The 21,609-nt window shown below is 38.6% G+C and overlaps 1 protein-coding gene across 1 annotated transcript in view; it reads left to right on the plus strand.

Annotated features, from left to right (window-relative positions):
* The window catches only part of Dhc93AB (Dynein heavy chain at 93AB), a 780,004-nt gene that overhangs the window by 550,207 nt on the left and 208,188 nt on the right, over positions 1-21,609 (plus strand). Inside the window, exons 46-48 of the mRNA XM_068228295.1 lie at positions 10,902-11,075; positions 14,240-14,432; positions 20,289-20,401. Of these exons, the coding sequence (XP_068084396.1) occupies positions 10,902-11,075; positions 14,240-14,432; positions 20,289-20,401 (480 nt within the window). The remainder of the gene's footprint in view (positions 1-10,901; positions 11,076-14,239; positions 14,433-20,288; positions 20,402-21,609) is intronic.

Genomic DNA, 21,609 nt, shown 5'->3' on the forward strand with positions numbered 1-21,609 from the left:
TTTCACTTTTTTTGGTTGACAGTACTGCAGAAATGAATATTGAAGTGGTATTTTTCTTCCTCCCCTATTCCCAGTTCATCATAGAGCCAGCGTTCCACAAAACAAATGCACACAGTAATGACAGATGCACGCTGATATATTGACCATAGAAGATGAGATAGAAAAGTAATATAAATGTGGACAGAGATTTTTTCTAGGCTTGGAACTTCTAACAGCAGTTCGACTTCCATGATGGCAACTCTTATTCTTAAAGCACAAAATAGTAGCAATTACTCCATGATGGTGGGAAAGGGATGATATGGTATTGTGTAAGAAGGTGGTCCAAAGAGTGAAAGACATTGAGTGAAGTGACAAAAAGGTAGAATCTGCCCAGTAGAATCTAGTGCCTAGACTTTAAAAGACAAAGACATCTCCATACAGGCCATGAAGGCCCTTGAAGGAGGGGGAGGTAAAGGCTTCCACCACTGTTAACCGTGCCACGTGATGGGGTAGAGTGGTTAGCTCTACGCCCGGCCGCCTTTTCCCCCAGGAATTAACCTGGTACTCGTTTCTGGTGTATGCTGAGTGAACCTCAGGGCCATATGCACCTCCGGAAGTGGAAATCTCGTTTCTTAAATTTTACGACTTCCTGACGGGGATTCGAACCCACGTCCTTCCGGGCGAACCGAGCACGCCTTTACCACCTCGGACAGGCAGCCCCTTAGTGCCTAGACTTTGCGTCAACTAATTTTGAGGTGAATAAACAGAAGCTAAGTCTAGGTAGTTGTATCCTCTCTACCCGGAAAAGAAGTAAGATACATCTTAGTTTCCACTTGCGATATGTCAGTAACACTTCCCGTTCTCCCTCTCTTCTATCCCTGTGATCTGATCAGCACTGCTGGTAGTTGATAGTTCATATGGCTAGGATAACACACAACATGTAAATTCCAACTGCAGCATATCATCCATTAAAGGTGAAGATTGTTTTAAAAATTATAGAAATAATCAAACATTTGTTAAATTATTATCCAAATATATTTCTGTTCTTGAAAAGTCTAGATGCAACAGGTAAAACTGTTAGTGTTGCTCAGTTGGATAAATTATTCATAAATATGAAGAGCCAGATAAAGAAGACCATATTCAAGGCAACCAACTATAAACCAATTAAGGTAAAGGACTGGGAAAAAGACCTATTGTCATTGCTTTCCAAAGAAGAAAACCCTGTGTTCAACAAAGTGCCAGAAAGTGCTTCAGTAGGTGCCAAACATGATTCAGCAACCGGAATGATCAGCAACATGACGGTAATTTATCAGCGAATACAACCATATCAACATAAAAAACCACACATACCTGTATGGTAAACTCATATGATAGGTCTGGTGTAAAAAATCTGATGTCCAATGAAACTAACAAAACAAAAGATTTGTCACTGCCTCAGCTGCAAAGGCTTGTGTTACTTCAGCAGTTAAAATTGCAGGAAATTCAAATTAAAAAGGAGACAAAAGAGCTTGAGAACCTGAGTAAAACTATAGTGGACAGCTCAACTGAAACAGATGACCATTGCTATTCCTTATATCAATTGTAAATTGAACTGTATTTGATACTTGGATTGTATTATTCACCCCTATCCATGTCCATGTAAAATAAATTAAAAGTGGTTAAAATATAAGGTAAAATGAAAAATACAACTGAGCTCAATGCAGTACTATAGAAAGACGTGCACAAGGTGAGACACCTGTACGATATAATTGAGCAGGGCCTACCCAGCTGTCACACATAAGGCGGCATAGTACCTATTATGCGCCAGCAATTGTGCTGTCACATAACGTTTGTGCAACGTGAAATTGGAAGGACACCTTTTATAAGTCTAATTTTTATTTAATTTATAATTTTCCTTTATTTCAGCACATGAGTTTAATTTTAATTTTTGTTTATTGCACTTTTTCAGCTAAAAATTTAACATTTTATTTTCATTACTATTTATTTATAAACAGTTTATATTATTTATGCTATTTTCTTTAACTACCAAGGACTATATCAAAATGTAAAATATAACTACTGTACCAGGAAAAGTTGTGGGCAAAGGGCATGAGTAGGACCTCAGGGAGTGGAACTGGGTTTTGGAGCCGATACAGAGAAGGATAGTCTCGCAGAGCGAATAATAGATGGTAAATAATTTTTTTTCTTAAAACGATTTATTAATTTTTCACCCTGCGGTATGATTATTGACTCAAATTTTGCATAGAAATTAAATGTCGAAAATAATCTCCTTAAAAAAAATGGCATAAATATCATTGGTTTCAAAGTCTTTCATATGTGGGAATTTCCACCTAAAGTCTTTTTAAACCTAAGCACACTTTTATAATGAGAAATTATCAAAGTTTTCAGTTCTCAGTTCGTCAGTCTCGATATATAGCACACTTGAAAGCCTACAGTCTTTCTACTGAAATTAAATTTATCACTTTTGAGAAATTATGAAAATTGTTCACACGCGACACTGAAGTTTCACTGTTCAAAATAAATGAAAAGGTTTAGTCAGTTTGTTACTCACTTATGACAAGAACTGTTGCTACCAAATGTCGAAAGATGGACGTCTGGAATGTTCCATGTAGAATCAGGATTGGCGATGTTGACGTTCCCAATGAGGTGATGACGGCTGGAACTGGATCACGTTGAGTTGTAGCTTGTTCGGGTGATTTTCGCACACGAAAATGGCGTATGAAGAATCACAGTCCTTTCTGTACGAAATGCTATTTACAGTCGTTATTGAAACGTTCATAATCACACAGTTCACATAAAAAAAAAAAAAAGAAAGTAAGTCGATAAGCACAGTCTTTGAACACAGTCTGAAGTTGCTAGGGATTATTTTCTGCTACTCCTGTTACTATAATGTTATATTAACACAGAAAAGTTCTCACTTTTTCACTCAAATTACTACTGTGAGTCTTATGTTGGTGTGACGTGAATATGAGTTCTGGTAATTCTAAGTATTAGGCTCAGTAAAAGTTCAATGTTACTTGAAGTTACCTAAGTCCACACGTAATGAAATAGTTAATATTTGTACTCCAATAAGTTCACTCGCGTTACAGTCTTAAATGTCTTTAGGATTATATTGTAATCGCAACGCGGTATACTAACTACAGTGCGACGTCCTTTAATAATTCTATCGGTGATAGAATTTCGCGTTCCGGAGATACGACGGAAAGTACTTCTACCGTGACTGCGCGAACATACTGTACGCGGGCCGGTCTCTTCGCTATCTCACTCACACAGCTGTTTGCTTGTCCTTGTACTAGTTTGCGGGCTGTCTGGCCTTGACATATATAGATACCAGTGCAGGGAGGGGTGGCGGCTCTCTCGGCCTTGTGACCATGATTACGTAATTTCGTTGAGACTTTAAATTATTATAACTCAACAACCGTTTGATGAATTAATTTGAAATTTACAGGGATTACCTTTTATGATGTTTGCTATAATTCAGCGTTTGTCCCGTTGAAATTGGTTAAGGCGTTAAAAAGCTGTTAAAAGAAAATTTCTTTCGAGAAATATCTCTAGGGGAGGTGAGCTTCAAGCGACAGGTGACGTCACTTGACTCCGCCTAGCGCACTCGTAGGGTCTGGTACATACTGGAACATTCTTTACATGGATGTTCGTACGTCGGTCGGATCTTTAATGCTGGAAATAACATTTCTTTCAATTAACATGGACCAGGACCTAGGCCTTCCTGGTACATCTTCCCCTTGGTTGGACGAAAAGAAAATACGCAGGATTTTCTTTTCCAGGCTTTACTCTTCCTGTGGTACATATTGTTTTAAATTGGCCGTTAGGCTTACGTACTATGGCCAATGGATTCAAGTACTTAGTTACGCAAGGCGAAATTATCCCATCATCTGTCATTTTATGAATTAAGTTACGAACTTCTTCTCGATATTTCTCGGGTACGGGATATGGTTTCTTCTGATAAGGAGACAAGTCATTTACATCAAGATGATATTCGTAGTCAGCTATCTCTCCAGGCTTGTCATCGAATACACATGCAAATTTCTGTAGAACGTCATTTTTAGCCTCCTCCAATTTTAATTTAATTTCCGGGTCTTCAACCACACTGGCTATTGACATTATATAATCCGGACCTATAATGGAGTTCTCATTGAATAGGGACTCTGCGTCGTCCTCACTTTGGTCACCCTTTCTACTTTCTGCTACGGCTGGCGCAACCTCGCTTACAGCGGGCTTAATAATGTCACCACCGGCTTCTTCAAAACGGGCTCCCTTCTCTTGAACTTCCAGGTCACTTCGTCCTACCAGCTGTAGTTCTACGGAATTATTCTGTAATCTTACGAGGTTGGCATCATAGTCAATGGTTCCTTTGTATTTGATCATAAAATCTGATCCAAGTATTAAGTTGAAGTTAAGACGTGATACTACCAAAAATATGTGTTCGAACATCTGACTGTTAATTTCAAACTCTAAAAATGCCTGGGATTTGCATTTAACAATCTTATCAGGAACTATCCCTCTTACTTTAATCTGAGCTGCAGGTAATAACAAAACATGGTTCTGATCTTTCAGCGAGTCTACAAGCTTATCAGAAATTAAAGAAGCTTGCGCTCCAGAATCGATGAGCGTAATCACCTGTAGGTTGCCTGTGCGTACTGTTATGACAGGTAATGAACGTGTAATAATTGGCCTTAGTGTTTGTGCGTCTTCGAATAGTAATTCGGAATCGTCAATATGCCAGTAATTGATAACAGCAGTACAATAATTTGACGTTTCGACCTCATCGTGTTCGGTAGTCAATCTCCCTATTGCGAGATCGGCGTTTTTTTTTTATAGCGCCTGTTGGGTCAGGATCAGGTGATCTTTGTTCTCTTGGTCCGAATTGACATTGATATTCCAGGGATGTCGCTCCAGGTTCATCAGGATTACGGTTTCTCTCCCTGATGTATTCCCGTGTGTCCTTCCATCTACTTTCGAGTTCTCGCCGTCTGGCCTCACGATTTCCTTCAGGAGTGCTTTCGCGCTGTCTCCATGAATTCCTAGGTTGGTAAGGGTGTCTATCCTGATTCCTCTGACGTCTAAAATTCCGGAATCTGGTTGGGTTAGTAGGGCTTAATCTGCCTTCTTCACGTATCCTGGGTTCCTCTCTCTCCGGAGGTTTTATTTCCGCAGAATTCGTATTTATTTCTCGACTCCTGTTAGTTTTCGGACTAGATTGGGTATTAGCCGTATCTAACCTACGCAAAGTAGCGTCAAAATGCTCCAATGTTTTAATGTTGGCAGCGACTAGTATCTCTTGAACATGAGGCGGATATTGAAGTGTCAGGATCTGAATAAGTTCAATATCTGGCAAAGGTGGATCTAAAAACTGGAGTTTCTTTAATTGCATTAGACAGTAATCTGAATATCGGGAAGTATTGACTGAAGTATTGTATTTGCTAGAGTAGAGTTGCATCTTGACAAGGTGCTGTCTTTCTGAATCCCAAAAGCGTTTAAGAAGTGCCTGTTTAAAGTCATCATAGTTTTTAAAATTGCTCTTAAAAGCTATGAACCATGATAAGGCTCGTCCTTCTAGAAGTTTGGATACTACTCTAAGTTTCCTATCGTCCTCTACCCTGTCGACATTTAACAAAACTTCTCGAGCAGTGTACTCATCACGTCCTGAAAATTTGACTGGTTTGTCATCTGGTACTTTAATAAGGGTAGTTGAATTGTGTATTTCCCTCGACGAACCAGGAATTGTGACGTCAGTTGTATGTTCTTTAAGTTTAATTTGATTCATTTCTTCGGACAAATTTTTAATTTTAGAATTAATTGAGGTGTCTAAACTTTTTATTTCATTTCTCAAGTCAGTTTTAATGACTTGTACGTCTTTACAGAAAGCAGCTATCTGGGTATGCGTGCTATCTAGCTGTCCTGTAATACGCTTGTCGAGTTCTCCTTGCGTGCTCTTAATTAATCCTATCTCGCTTCGTAATTTACCCACGTCGCTCTTTAATGCATCTCGCAAGGTTTCCTGCACCTGAGCTAACTTTGCTTGAGTTTGTGAGATGTTACCATGGGATTCTTGAAATTCAGTCCGTAAATCTTTAAGTTCAGTGGAAAATGCTTGAACGGAAGGAAGAACATTTCTAAGATCTTTGTCTAAAGACTTGACGACCTCTGTCTTTATTTCTTCCTTAATAGACTCTAAATTTTCAACAAACTGATCCCGCATGTTTTTCAATGTAGCTTCGACTTGTGCACTAGAATCAGTAAGTTTCTTTTCGAGGCGAGTTCCAGCTTCACGGAATCGTTGCTCGATAAGGGCACTAGATTCAGTGAGTCTTTTATTAATGACTTTATCCGCTTCAGCAAACTTAGTGTCCAAGGTCCTGTCAATTTTAGAAGTTAAGTCTTCAACCTTACTATTTGACTCAGTTAACTGCGCTTGAAGTTGAGTATTTTGTGCCTGCATTTGTTGTTGAAGTTGAGCCTGTAGTTGGGAATTAGACTCGATCATTTGAGCCTGCAATTGGTTATTAGACTCTACCATGTGTGACTGTAGTTGTGTTATCTGGTTATTAGACCTATCAATCTTGGCATTCTGATCGTTAATGCTAAGCCTGAGAGCTTCGATTGCTGCAAGTAAGTTATCCATGTTTCCGGAATATTCGATAAGTCAAATACAACAAATTCTTCGTGTTCGTAATGATTGCAGTCGGATCCTGTGCGCAAAATACAATGACTTGAATCGAACCCTGAATATTGCGATTATTACGGGCGCATCATCTGTTATTATAGCACGGCTCCAAGTTGAACCCTTGAAGTTGCGACGTCATTTATTATTATAGCACGGCTCCAAAATCGAGCCCTTGAAGTTGCGGCGCCATCTATTATTTTACTATCCTCTCTGTACCAGGAAAAGTTGTGGGCAAAGGGCATGAGTAGGACCTCAGGGAGTGGAACTGGGTTTTGGAGCCGATACAGAGAAGGATAGTCTCGCAGAGCGAATAATAGATGGCAAATAATTTTTTTTCTTAAAACGATTTATTAATTTTTCACCCTGCGGTATGATTATTGACTCAAATTTTGCATAGAAATTAAATGTCGAAAATAATCTCCTTAAAAAAAATGGCATAAATATCATTGGTTTCAAAGTCTTTCATATGTGGGAATTTCCACCTAAAGTCTTTTTAAACCTAAGCACACTTTTATAATGAGAAATTATCAAAGTTTTCAGTTCTCAGTTCGTCAGTCTCGATATATAGCACACTTGAAAGCCTACAGTCTTTCTACTGAAATTAAATTTATCACTTTTGAGAAATTATGAAAATTGTTCACACGCGACACTGAAGTTTCACTGTTCAAAATAAATGAAAAGGTTTAGTCAGTTTGTTACTCACTTATGACAAGAACTGTTGCTACCAAATGTCGAAAGATGGACGTCTGGAATGTTCCATGTAGAATCAGGATTGGCGATGTTGACGTTCCCAATGAGGTGATGACGGCTGGAACTGGATCACGTTGAGTTGTAGCTTGTTCGGGTGATTTTCGCACACGAAAATGGCGTATGAAGAATCACAGTCCTTTCTGTACGAAATGCTATTTACAGTCGTTATTGAAACGTTCATAATCACACAGTTCACATAAAAAAAAAAAAAAAAGAAAGTAAGTCGATAAGCACAGTCTTTGAACACAGTCTGAAGTTGCTAGGGATTATTTTCTGCTACTCCTGTTACTATAATGTTATATTAACACAGAAAAGTTCTCACTTTTTCACTCAAATTACTACTGTGAGTCTTATGTTGGTGTGACGTGAATATGAGTTCTGGTAATTCTAAGTATTAGGCTCAGTAAAAGTTCAATGTTACTTGAAGTTACCTAAGTCCACACGTAATGAAATAGTTAATATTTGTACTCCAATAAGTTCACTCGCGTTACAGTCTTAAATGTCTTTAGGATTATATTGTAATCGCAACGCGGTATACTAACTACAGTGCGACGTCCTTTAATAATTCTATCGGTGATAGAATTTCGCGTTCCGGAGATATGACGGAAAGTACTTCTACCGTGACTGCGCGAACATACTGTACGCGGGCCGGTCTCTTCGCTATCTCACTCACACAGCTGTTTGCTTGTCCTTGTACTAGTTTGCGGGCTGTCTGGCCTTGACATATATAGATACCAGTGCAGGGAGGGGTGGCGGCTCTCTCGGCCTTGTGACCATGATTGCGTAATTTCGTTGAGACTTTAAACTATTATAACTCAACAACCGTTTGATGAATTAATTTGAAATTTACAGGGATTACCTTTTATGATGTTTGCTATAATTCAGCGTTTGTCCCGTTGAAATTGGTTAAGGCGTTAAAAAGCTGTTAAAAGAAAATTTCTTTCGAGAAATATCTCTAGGGGAGGTGAGCTTCAAGCGACAGGTGACGTCACTTGACTCCGCCTAGCGCACTCGTAGGGTCTGGTACATACTGGAACATTCTTTACATGGATGTTCGTACGTCGGTCGGATCTTTAATGCTGGAAATAACATTTCTTTCAATTAACATGGACCAGGACCTAGGCCTTCCTGGTACACTACATTACAAAAGACTATATAAAATCTAACATGTCCTGGTGCTTCTGTTCACCATGAACTTTAGTTGCGTTGTTCTCGTGTTGTCCACCTACAGGTTCTTCGAAATCTTCATCATGCTCATTCTCTGCTTTCCAAGTCATACTCAGATAGGTCATTCAAGTACTTAGCGATGTTGTGCAACATGGCACACATGACAGTTACTGTACTTTGGGGATTCTTTCCGGGGCAACTCGGATACAATTACCAATTACCAAGGATCGAAAACCGTTGTTTTAACTGACCAAAAGTTCTTCCCACTATTTCTCTCTCTGGCATGAGTAAAGTTGAAACGACATTGAATAGCATTTCCTGCTGGCTTAAATGAAGTGATAAGCCATGGAGATATTCCATAGCCTGAGTCGCCAAGTAAGCAAGCATTACCATCGAACTGAGAAATTATGTTCCTAATTGGGCTATGTCTTCATATCCTAGCATCGTGCATGCTACCAGGCCACTTTGGGCTTATCCTTGTAAATTTGTCATCAACATTGACATTAGCTTGCACATTGATACTAGCATACCCTTTCTCATTTATGTACTTATCGTCATGGACAAATGGTTTCTTTATTTCTATTTGTGTGCAGTTCAATGTGTCTGCGATGGTTGGCAGATGGAAAAGAATTTGCCAGTGTAACTTAGCATTATTCATTTCCTGCATTGTAGAAAGAAATGTTACCAGTATCCAATTGTTAGCTTTGTCATAAACATGATCCATAACAAAATGAACAGTTTTACATACTGATGTTCGATCAATTCCTAAGTCCTCTGCTACTTCACCCTGGAAGCCTCAATCACCTATACAATGAAGAAGTATCTCCATCCATTTTCTGGGAGACAAGAGCTCTCCCTCGCATTTCTTCAGTTACTGCCAAAAATTCCGATGTCAAAAAGTCTACATTTTTGATATTGAAATGTAACAGTTCCTTACATTTGCTCACATCTCTCCGTATACAGTATGTTTTCTCTTGTCTAACTGGCATGAACATCACCAAGATGAGAACTGACAAGCAGTGAGGAAAAAGCTAGCATGCTCCACCACACTTTATTCATACAAAAATGAAGATGTATCTAGCCTACCCGGAAAAAGCAAGATACATCTAAGTGTGGTTCTAGTCCTTTTATTCACATGAAACAGAGATACATCTCAAAAATGTTTAAGACTTAGCTTAACTAGTTTTTATTCACTTCACTCATTGAAAGACAACAATAATATCATAGCAAAAGAAGACTTCTTGAATTTTGTAAAATCAGGGAAAATATGGCAGTAAGGACAAATTTTTACAAAAAGGAAAATGAGAGGGATAATTTGAAGACTGATAGATAAAAAAAAAGCTCATCATCATCATCATCCTTTCTCCTTATCCAGCTCCTGCTGGGTCAGGGCATTTATGGCACTTCTCCACCTTCCTCCCTCCTTCCACCATTCCTCTTCCATCATTTTGTCTCAGTCCATGTTTCTTCTACTTCTTCTTCTATTTCTTCTTGCACTCCTTTTTTATTGAATAGATCCACCTTGTTCTTGGTCTCCTTTTTGCTCTCTTTCCATCGAACTTCATCTCCATCATCTGTTTTAATATTCTTTTCTCCTCCATCCTCTTTACAAGCCCAAAAAGCTATAATAAATCTATGACACAAGAAATGAGGAAATTTGATTAATTTTATGCAATACACTCTCGTTAAGTTATTACACTACCTTTTTATTGAATAGATCCACCTTGTTCTTGGTCTCCTTTCTGCTCCCTTTCTGTTGAACTTAATCTCCATCATCTCTTTTGGTATTCTTTTCTCCTCCATCCTCTTTACATGTCCAAAAAGCTATAATAAAGCTATAAGACAAAAAAATGAGGAAAATTGATGCATTTTATGCAATAAAGACTGAACTTTACACTCTTGTTAAGTTATTAAATAGAGAATGGAGGACACCAGGGAGAAAAGCAAAATTATGTAATTTTGGAAGATGAATGTGGGAAGAAAAATTTAAAGAGGATGAATACAGAGAAGATGTATGTAGTCAGTAGTAAGGATTTGTACTATTGTACATGGAGGTATCATTGACTCTATAATGTAGTAGTCTAGAAAGTGTCTCAAATGCTAAGTTTATATAATCATTGATTAGAGATACGTCCAAGTACTATTTATGGGAAATCCTGTATATTAGTAAGTATACTTACATAATTTTGTAATATTTTTGCTTAGTTGGATTGTCTTTAATATTGATGTTGATGTATTAGTCCTTACTATCCTTTTCTTGTTAGAGGAAGATTTTTTCATAGTTTTATGAAAATATTAATTTGAAAAATTACATCCATTTCAGGCTGTGGACTATCGAGTAGAATTTACAAAATGGTGGGTCAATGAATTCAAGAATGTTAAATTCCCCACCCAAGGGACTGTTTTTGACTACTTCATAGATACAAAAACAAAGACATTCTTACCTTGGACTGAGAAACTCTCAAAATTTGACCTTGATCCTGATATGCCTCTCCAGGTAAGTTGTAGTAATTCTGAAAGAGAATGCCAGATCATGAGGTAACTTGGTAAACACAATACAACCAGTCTTTTTAAATGTGAGCTGTGAAGTTTAGCAGCCATATTTGTGTGGTAAAATCCTGTACTTCAAAGCCAAGTTGGCAAGTTTGATCTCCGTAAAATCTGGTGATAATTGATGGTGCTCAAATACATCACACTTGTATGAGTAACCTTCAAATAGACCTGTCATCAGTTGTGGCTCTTCTACATCCATTATTTTCTCAGTCCCTGAAAAGCTTGTTTCTGCTTCCTAGCTTCATGAGGAAGACAGATCTCAACACTCACTGAGCGATCTTCAGTCTTGATGTAGGGTAAATGTAGGATGATAAATATACACAGTGGGACAGAGGTGGGATTGACCCTTATTAAAGAACATCACAGAAGATGCTGGAAATAGCCTGATCTGAAGAAATGGAAAACTGAGGATCCAAAAGTCCTGATTCCACTTCATTCAGAAACCACTGGCAGAACTCAACAGGTGAAGGTTCATCTGGATGGTTTAACACATGCACAACAGGAAATTTATGGGGATATAGATGCAGGCTCTTTTTGATAATGTTTTGACACAATGATCTCTTAATTCCCACTTGCACAGATAAACGGCATTGAGATTTTGTCGGACTTCATTCCAGGATTTCCTTCACTTGAACAATGTTTTCTGGAGTTCAAACTCGTTTTGGATAGTTACCGTTTTTCATTCGCTGCAGAGCCCATTTCATACCATTTTGCCACTAAGTTTTTGCATTACTGAATTTGCTGGAGGTTTTGCTAAAGCACTTCCAGCCTTAAACTCTTTCACAAGCAGTTCTGCACAAGTTTTCCACGAATCATGCTTCGCATAACGCTCAACAATGAACACACACTGTTTTATCATGAGCTCTATTTTGTATTGCATTCAACTGGTCACTAAACACGTCTGCTCCTTTCACTCACTCACTCACTCACTCACTCACTCACTCACATACCTGGGAGATGCGCACGTGTAAACATGTGACAGCAACCAATTAGTCCATCAAAATCACGGTTTTCAGCATTTTCTACTATGGGCAGTTCTCTTGTTTATTAACAAGGATCAGTTGTGCATCAATCTTATAAATATTTTTCAGACCAGCCTGTTTTCCCACCTTGTAGAAGAACTAGGACTGATGAGAAGAGAGCCTATCTTTATGAAGGTATGGGGATTGCCCTCTTCCTGTAATGTTTCTATGTTTATCCTTGTGTCCCCTTTCTTTTGCTCCCTCTTCCCTCACTGATCTGTCTGTATTCTGTTATCTGCTCTTTTTTGATACTCCACTATTTCTATACAGGATGGTCAGAAACAACATGAACCGGGTATATCAGCATTAGAGGGTTGGCCATACTGTTAAATAATATGAAAGAAATATTTCGATATCTTGCACTGTTGTCATTTCATCAGCTCCTGAAGTTAGCTGGTCAGATCACTTCGCGGGCAAATTCAAATGGGCTTTGGGTGGCACTGCTGCTAAATCTGTACATGGCTTAATACCAGCATGAGAGCACTGACAAAGAATAAACCTTCACCTGCAAAGGGGTTTGAATACAGACCTCTGTGCTTACAGGATCGCACCAAAGCAAGTATGCTACGATGACCCTGGCTGAAACCAACGGTGTGTTTGTATTTGATGCTGGTTTCTCGGCATATTTCTCAAGCCATTCTTAACACATTGACTAGAAGCTCCTCAGTGGGTGATTTAAACCTCCAGCCCAGCCTTTTTAAATCCCCTCATCTCTATAGTGCACTATATTACATTAAGTGTTACTGCACGAAAACTGGTCGCTGAACCTTTTGAGAAATGACCTAATTTTGTATAGCCTATCAGGGTCCCCCTCATAATGACCGTTCTCGTTAAAGTGCAAGAATGACAATATATTTTTGAACTGGGTTCGTGCCATGGTTTTCAAAAAATCAGCGAGACAAAAATAGTGTCCTCTGTACAGTACATTTCTAGATCTGGTTTTTGAATTATTCCGGTTACAAACATTAGTCCTTAAAACTTTTTCATCTCATTTATGTTGACTGGTTTCCACATTTGTAAAACAGAATAGGCCTATTTAGTGCATGGACGCGGTGCTGCACTAATAACTTGTTCCGTGTAAAGGTTCGTCTGATGCATACATATTCCAGGAAATTGTCATTTACAAATATATTGACGAAAGATATAATTTTGTTGCTATTTTCAATTTCAACATTTAATCCTACCCGGCCAGTAAACCTGATTGCAGGCGGGCAATAAGACGGAAGCGTATCCGTTATTTGAATGTGCTGAATTTCACTTGCCCAGAGTCTGCTATATCATCATCAGAATTGCTTTCGCTATCACTGAAATCAGGGATGAGTTCATCACCCGAATCATCGTTCAGTAGTATATCTTCAATTTCCTCACTTCGTATACTGTGTTTGTAAATCGTCATGTTATCGCAACACAATAACTCACTTCACTACACTCTCTCACAAGAATACCGTGACTGGCTTAGGTTCATGTTTACTAAAGAAAAAAGAAAGAAAGCATTGGAATGTACCCTCTGTTCAGGTAGTCAGGGTGAGGGAATGTTCAGTTATATGCTATCCATGGTTTTCAACATGAACTACGACTTTATACGAATTTAGCACTAAATTCAAAACAACGTTTATATCTCACGACCTTAAACGCCTTAACTCAGATACGCACCCGCATATAGGCTTCCCTTAAATGTGTTAAGGTGTCTACGGGAGTAAATGTGTTAAGTCACAAGCATACTTAGCAACAGTGCTGCGTGAAGCCAATTTGAATTTGCCTGCAAAGCGATCTGATTGGCTAACTTTAGCAGCTGATAAAATGACAGCGGTGCAAGATATCAAATTATTTCTTTCAAATTATTTATAAGCGTGGCCAACCCTCTAACGCCCATCTACCCCAGGTCACGTTGTTTCCGACCACCCTGCATATGACTTGACTTGTCACTTTTTTTTTTTTCAACTACTAATCTCAATATGGTATATTAACTATACTTTTACTTTAGCAGTCTGAAACAAACTGTCACTCTTAATCCTTTCCCATTATTAGCTGAAAATTAGATATTCCATCTAGAAGTGAATGACAATTTTGATTTCTTCTCCTTCAGGCTGTCCTTGTTCATACTGCAGAGTCCATACGTATTCGTTACTTTCTTGACCTTCTGATGGAACATCGCCACCCAGTGATGCTTGTGGGTGCTGGCGGCGTAGGCAAGACAGTGCTAGTGAGTGACAAGTTGTCCAACATGTCAGAGAACTATGCGATTGCTAATGTACCCTTCAACTTCTATACGTCATCAGGTAATCAAATTTATTTTCTAGTTACTGAATAATGATAAATATTTATAAAGAACATATCTTAAATCCAAAACCTGGTGTTAATGTGTAATGTGTAATGTGGAAAGAGGAATAATGAATAATGATTATAAGACATACAGGTACCACATAAAATAGGATACTGTACATTTTAGGGATGATTATGGCAAGGTGCCATATAGAAATCCAAATGATAATCGTCAGTATATCCAGGTAGGCATGGATTCTGTTTGTGAGGATGTGGAGGTTATTAGAGAGGGCATGCTGTATTGAAAAAGATGCGAATGTTTAGGGGTTAATGTCATGGCAATACAAAATGTTGAGAAGTGAAGAAATAGAGGAACTTTGTGGGATGCCAGGACAAAACCTGCTGCCAGCTTTGGTATCTTTAAATTCTCACACTTATGTTGCAGGGGCTCTGATGTCATAATGAGCAGATGTCATATATTTCTCATATTTACTGCTATCTATTAGCCAGTTTGTGAACCCCTCATTTTTAGCAGTTATATCTATGATTCTAGCAAGAAAGTATTTTTCTTTTCCACTTTTTTAAAAATATTTTTCTGACAACATCAAGGATGTAGGGAACATAAATATTGATCTATTATATGCACTTAACCTAATTCCCATAACAATATCCTTCATCATTGCCTGTTCGACTCATTGCTTAGAAATGTAGGTATGCAATTATACAGTATGAAGCCATATTATCAAAACTTTCTGTGTTGAAGGCTGGGAGGTTTATGAAGAAATGGTCAGGTTACTTGGCAATTCCCTCATACATCAAGGAAAAATATGAGGTTAACTTCATCACCATTTGTGGTTTGTTAATATACTAGAGGGGAACTCTGCCACACTTGATAATAGATATCTATTTGATAGTGGTCACACTAACACATCAAAGGTTTTTGGTGACGTAAGGATGGAAATGGGTGGGAAAATAGTGGTATGGTCTTAATTCAGGTACAGCCTCAGCATTTGCCTGATGTGAAAATAGGGTAAGGGTGTATTCTGCCCAAAGGCAGGTTCGAACCTCCGCAGAGGTGTGCCTGAACTGGAGTTTACATATGGTAGAGTAGCCAGTTCTTTTGCACTCCTCCATTCCCTTACCCATCACCAACAACGCGTGGCAACCCATTCAAATCTTGACCACGCCCAATAATGCTTAACTTCAGAGATCTCACAGGATACGGTGTTTCAACACAGCTACGGCCGGAAACCATGGAAAATCATCTTCAGGGCTGCCGACGCTGAGATTCAAACTCACTATCTCCCGAATGCAAGCTCACAGCTATGCAACCCTAGTCATAGACATTGGAAGAAAATTATGCTTTAAGGAGAGCTTTCTATCAACAATTACTGATATGGTATTAAAAGGGTCATCTTCACCTTGATAAATCACCTAAATACATTTGTTTCTCTGTACTGTGTGCTATGACAATTTTGTAGAGATAGAATTATGCATGATCTTCTTATTCTTCTTTCCTGACCTTTTTCTCATTTATCTGTGTTGGTAACTAATGTGGATTAAGCTAGTTTTAGAGACAGATGCCCTTCCTGATGCCAACCCTATGTGGGAGCGATGTACTGTATTCACTATTGTACAGTACGTTCCTGTTGTGGTTGATTGTATGTTATTTCGTGTGAGGATGACGATATTTATCAAGATTATCACAAAACACCCAGCCCCTGAGCTTGAGGAATTAACCAAATGTGGATAAAATTCTCAGCCACTCTTAATAAATATAAGAGTGTTTCAGTAATATCAAACTAAAGCCATCTCCACACAGGCCATGAAGGCCTTTAGAGAAGTGGAGGTAAAGGCCTCCACCATTCGTAACCAGGACTCTAAGTGGGATACAGTGGTTAGTTCTATGCCCAGTTGTCTTTGTCCCCACGATTTAACCTGGTACTAATTTTCTGTGTAGGTTGGGAGAATTTTAGGGTCATGGGATTCCCCAAAAGTGGAAATCTTGTTTCTAAAGTTTCGGACTTCCTGATAGAAAATCGAACTGACAGTCTTCTGGGTGAATTGATCACACCCTTACTGTCTCAGCTAAACAGCCCCTTTCAGTAAAGTCACCAAACATAATTAAATATTAGCTAGTTCCGTCTCATATAAAATGAGAGATCATTCCTTGATCTCTCAACATTTATGAAGGATAGAATTAAGTTGGATAAACATGTAATGTACCAGTATATATTTCAGTAATTTCATATACCAACATTAATCCAATAGCAACTCATGGAATTTTGCTATCTTTAACAATTTTTGGCAAATCCACAATCATCAGGCACAAGAAGGGGAATATAGAAAAATACTCTGAGCTTGTAGGCTGTGTATCACATAGACTATGACATGAGAGTGCAGAGAATTTCTCATTTATTCATCAGAACTACAGTTATGAAAGCTTAAGCTGTTTCAGTGCATTAAGTTAACTTACTGAACTCTCAGCAACTGGTATTTTAATGACTTTTGATAAACCAGTTGCTCCATTTGTTTGTTCCTTTCAAATTATGGTACCTACGTTTTATTCATTCTCGTCTCCATGTTGATAAAACATTGTAATTTCCATTTCCAATCCTTCCCATATTGCATTTCATATTCTAAACGATGGCCCTTTGGAAAAGTGTAAGTCAGTCAGTCAGTCAGTCAAGATTGGTCTACATTTAGGGCAATTGCCCAGGTGGCAGAGTCTTTATCTGTTGTTTACCTAATGTTTTCATAAATGATTTCCCTTGGTAAGTTATTTCAAGCCCTAATTTCTCTTTCTGTAAATGAACATTTGCCCCAGTTTGTCCTTCATGGAGGTATAATTATAGTTCATACAGAGCATAGACTGTACTGTTTGGGTGTTAGTGATTAACATTCTAGATAACAAGAAAACTAAATAGATTCTAGGTATTGGATAAAAATGACATAACCTAAAATTAGTTACGATACTAATTTTCTGATGAGTTTGTGACTGTTTGCATTTACTTCCAGGATCCTAAAATAATCCCAGAGCTCTTACTCCCATTATATAGTGCAGCTCTTCTTGAAAGGTACAAAGTCTGCTGTAACACAACTGTAGCTGTTGTAGAGTGGGTTGTATGATCAGTGGTACAGTTTTGGTGTGCACCTGTATTCCTCCATGTTACAAAATTTTTCATTCAGTATTGTGTATGTAAATTCACTTTTGATATGTATTGTAATTATTCTCATTGTATATTTTCTTTGCATGAATTTGAAGTTACCTTCTCATGTTATGTATACATGTACTATCCCTTGCAGTAGTTAATAAATTATGGAGATCAGCCGATATTGAGACATAAATATTGTTATAATCTGAGGTCAGTCATACTAATGAAAAGAGCTTAAAAAAACAAAAAACAAAACAGAATTCAGACACAACTGAAACACAGTATTTTAAACGTAAGTTATGTATATATGTATATATATACATACATATACGTACATATATTGAGCCTATATTTGGCTGTGAGCACACGTTGCTAACACATCACCTGTGAACTCCAGAACAATGGCGAAGTATTATGTGAGGTGGCAGTTCACACTACCCATCCTATGGCAACAATTTGGAACGGGCCCTGTTCATTTTCAACATGATAGTGCACCCATTCTTAAAGAGGAGGCCATAACCAAGAGGTTCATTGTTATGATAGTAAATGATATTGAATGGTTGTCCTAAAGCCCTGATCAAAACCCAACTGTGCATCTTTGTCTGGCACCATGGCTAAATGGTTAGCGTGCTGGCCTTTGGTCACAGGGGTCCCAGGTTCAATTCCTGGCAGGGTTGGGAATTTTAACCATCATTGGTTAATTTTGCTGGCACGGGGGCTGGGTGTATGTGTTGTCTTCATCATTTCGTCCTCACCACGACATGCAGATCACCTACAGGTGACGAATCAAAAAGACCTGCACCTGGCAAGCCAAACATGTCCTCGGATACTCCCGGCACTAAAAGCCATACGCCATTTCATTTTTGCATCTCTGGGATGTTACAGTGCTGGTTGATAGCCAGATCAAATCACCCAAAAATGGCTTCAGAACTGATCGCCATGTAACAGGAGGAATGGAAGAAAATACTTGCAGACAAACTTAATGGTAGGCCTTCCTAGAAGAACAGAAACAGTGATAGCGGCAAAGGGTGGACCTATGTCAGCTCCAGTTAAGCCAGTACCTACAGGTGTCTGGTCATTTATTACAATGTAGTGGACATATAGCTGGGCTGAGTATCTTGGACAGTAGAGTACCACCTCAGTCTGATGGCATTTGAAGGTACTCAGATACATCAGCCTAGTGTCAGTATATTTACTAGCATCTAAAAGAACTCCTGCAGGACAAATGTCTGGTACCTTGATGCCTCTGAAAACCATAAAAGTATTTTGAGCATATGGCCCAAAGCACTTACATGTTGAACGCGCACAGCTGGGTAGATTTTAGTGAAAATCGTTGCCCTATTCCAGGCCAGAAGATGCAGAGCAGGTCTCAGCCCACAAGTGGCCATGGTTGGTCCGTGGTCCAACAGCTCTGCACTCTGACCGACCAACCGAGCCGATGAGGGGTGGCCACGGCTCTACCGTGCTCTACGCCTCTGCATTCGCGAGACGGGACAGGGCTGGACCTCACGGCTGGCCACAACCATCGGCTGTCCTGAGAATGGTTCTCTGTGGTTTTCCGTTCTCCTGCACTAAGGTGAATGCTGGGACAGTCCCTAGTATAGGCAACAGCCGTCATCCCCCTCATCTTCTCTGAGTATCTCCTTCACCGTTACAAATTTCCTGGCCTAAGACGCCTGCCTGCCCCCTTCAGGGGAGGGATGAAAACATTTTAGTAGTGGTAGTTGTTGCCCTCTTCCAGAGTGCAGTTAAAGCAAGTTTGTTGTTTTATGTTCAAGGCCATGAGACCTACAGTTTTACATATAATCTGAACATCAAGGGTGTAATTTTCTATTTTAAATATTCCACATATATTGGCCAGGATTCAAACCATGATTGTGAACCTTCGTGACTCAGGGGGCAGCACGCTGGCCTCTCACCACTGGATTTCATGATGTTCAAATCCCAGTCGTGCCATGTGAGATTTGTGCTGGACAAAGCAGAGGCGGGACAGGTTTTTCTCTGGGTACTCCAGTTTTCCCTGTCATCTTTCATTCCAGCAATACTCTACAATATCATTTCATTTCATCTGTCAGTCATTAATCATTGTCTGAGAGGAGTACAACAGGCTTTTGCAGCCGGTGCAATTCCTATCCTCACTGCTCGATGGGGGCTTCATTCATTCCTTTCCTGACCTGGTCGAATGACTATAACAGGCTGTGGATTGTCATTTTTTAAACCATGATTGCCTTGGATGAAGTTGTCAGCTTTCATGCCCCTTCTTGAGAATAAAGCCTAAGAACACACATTAACTGAGCATTAAACTGTTTACAAGAAATGAAATTCAGAACCAAAAAGTATAGCAACTTGAACAACGTACCTATGGATGTAACACACAGAATTCAGGTGACTGAGTGTTTGCTGAACAATATTGGCCATCTTTCTCATATCATTACCAATAGTAACTCCTCTATTGAACTTGCTATCACTGCAGACCCTGTATTGTCTCACAGTGATTGACTTATTACCTGTATACAGTATGTGTTGTGAAGTATTGACTGTAATTTAGAAGTTGTTTGTAGACTAGATTATGCTGAAGTAAAGAAAAATAAGGTAGTTATACGTAATACACCAAATTATAGTATTTCTCAAATTGAGTAGTTGTTATGTATGATTTAGAACCAATCTATATTTTCCAGTTTTTATCATTATATTTACTTTAACTCTTATTTGTCACAGAAATGTTGCAGAAGATTTTGGAGAAGCCACTAGAAAAGAAGGCTGGAAGGAATTATGGACCTCCAGGCAGTAAAACTCTTGTATATTTCATTGACGACATGAATATGCCTGAGGTGAATATAATTACTTTGTGATGTACTTCACTGTGAGAATTTTGTCCATCCCAGTGTCCTGCTCCGCTTTTACCCTTCATTATTGTTTTCCTGACAGCACTCCCACAGTTTATTACTTAAATTATTGAACTTCTACTTAATTTTAAATACATGCATGACTCTAAAGACGAACATGTTTAATGGCTGATCGGAAGAAGGCTTCTGAGAGCCTTACCTCTGTTATCTATTGGCCACAGAGCTGATCTCGCACAGATCATGCCCTGTGATGCAACATCAGACGTCTGTAATATAACACACTGGCACGTTAGAGAACTGTGGGACAAAATTCTGGCACCTCAGCATCTCTGAAAACCATAAACATATAGTTAGTGGTAAATAAAATCAAGAACATTATTATGTAATGTAACATAACATGAGGTATCAGCAGCATTACTCAGTCAGTATAGTTTAAGCTGTTCTTAGAAAGGATCAATATATACGGAGTTGGGAAGTAATTAATCATCATCATCATCATCAATGTCCTGCTCCAGTCGCCTGGGTGCGGTTAACAAGCCTCCTCCACTCCTTTCTGTCCTTCCACTTTTTCCTGCTCCATTACTTTCGCCACATCCAATCCATCTTCTCTAATGTCCTCCCAAATCTGATCCACCCACCTTCTTCTCGGTCTTCCAACTGGTCTCTTTCCCTTAACTTCTCTTTCCAATTCCCTTCTTGCTACCCATTCCTTTCCCATTCGTTTTACATGTCCGAACCATCTCAGTCTTGCTTTTTCTATGTTCTGTACTAACGGTTCTGTATTTAGCTCTTCTCTGATTTTAATATTTTTGAATTCTCTCTCTTCTTGTCTTTTTAACTGATGTTCTTAAAAATTTCATTTCTACTGCTTGGATCTTACTATCTTGTCTCTTATTAGTTATCAGTGTTTCTAGTCCGTATGTTACAACTGGTATGAAATACTGTTTATATAATCTTAATTTCATTCTCTTGGGTAATTTGTTATCCCATAAAAGCTCTCTGACTTGGTGATAAAATGTTGTAATTGAATTAGTTTTAATTATTACTTTTTCAGTAATTTTTACTTCTAATAATTCTTTTCACAAAATTTAATTTTTACTGATATTTTACAACTTGAAATAAAATTGTAATCATTACATTCTAGAAATCGATATACATATTCCATAGAGAATTTGGCAACTTGGGAGCCCCAC

Source organism: Anabrus simplex, chromosome 6, assembly GCF_040414725.1.
Source record: "Anabrus simplex isolate iqAnaSimp1 chromosome 6, ASM4041472v1, whole genome shotgun sequence".
NCBI classification, from domain to species: Eukaryota; Metazoa; Arthropoda; class Insecta; order Orthoptera; family Tettigoniidae; genus Anabrus; species Anabrus simplex.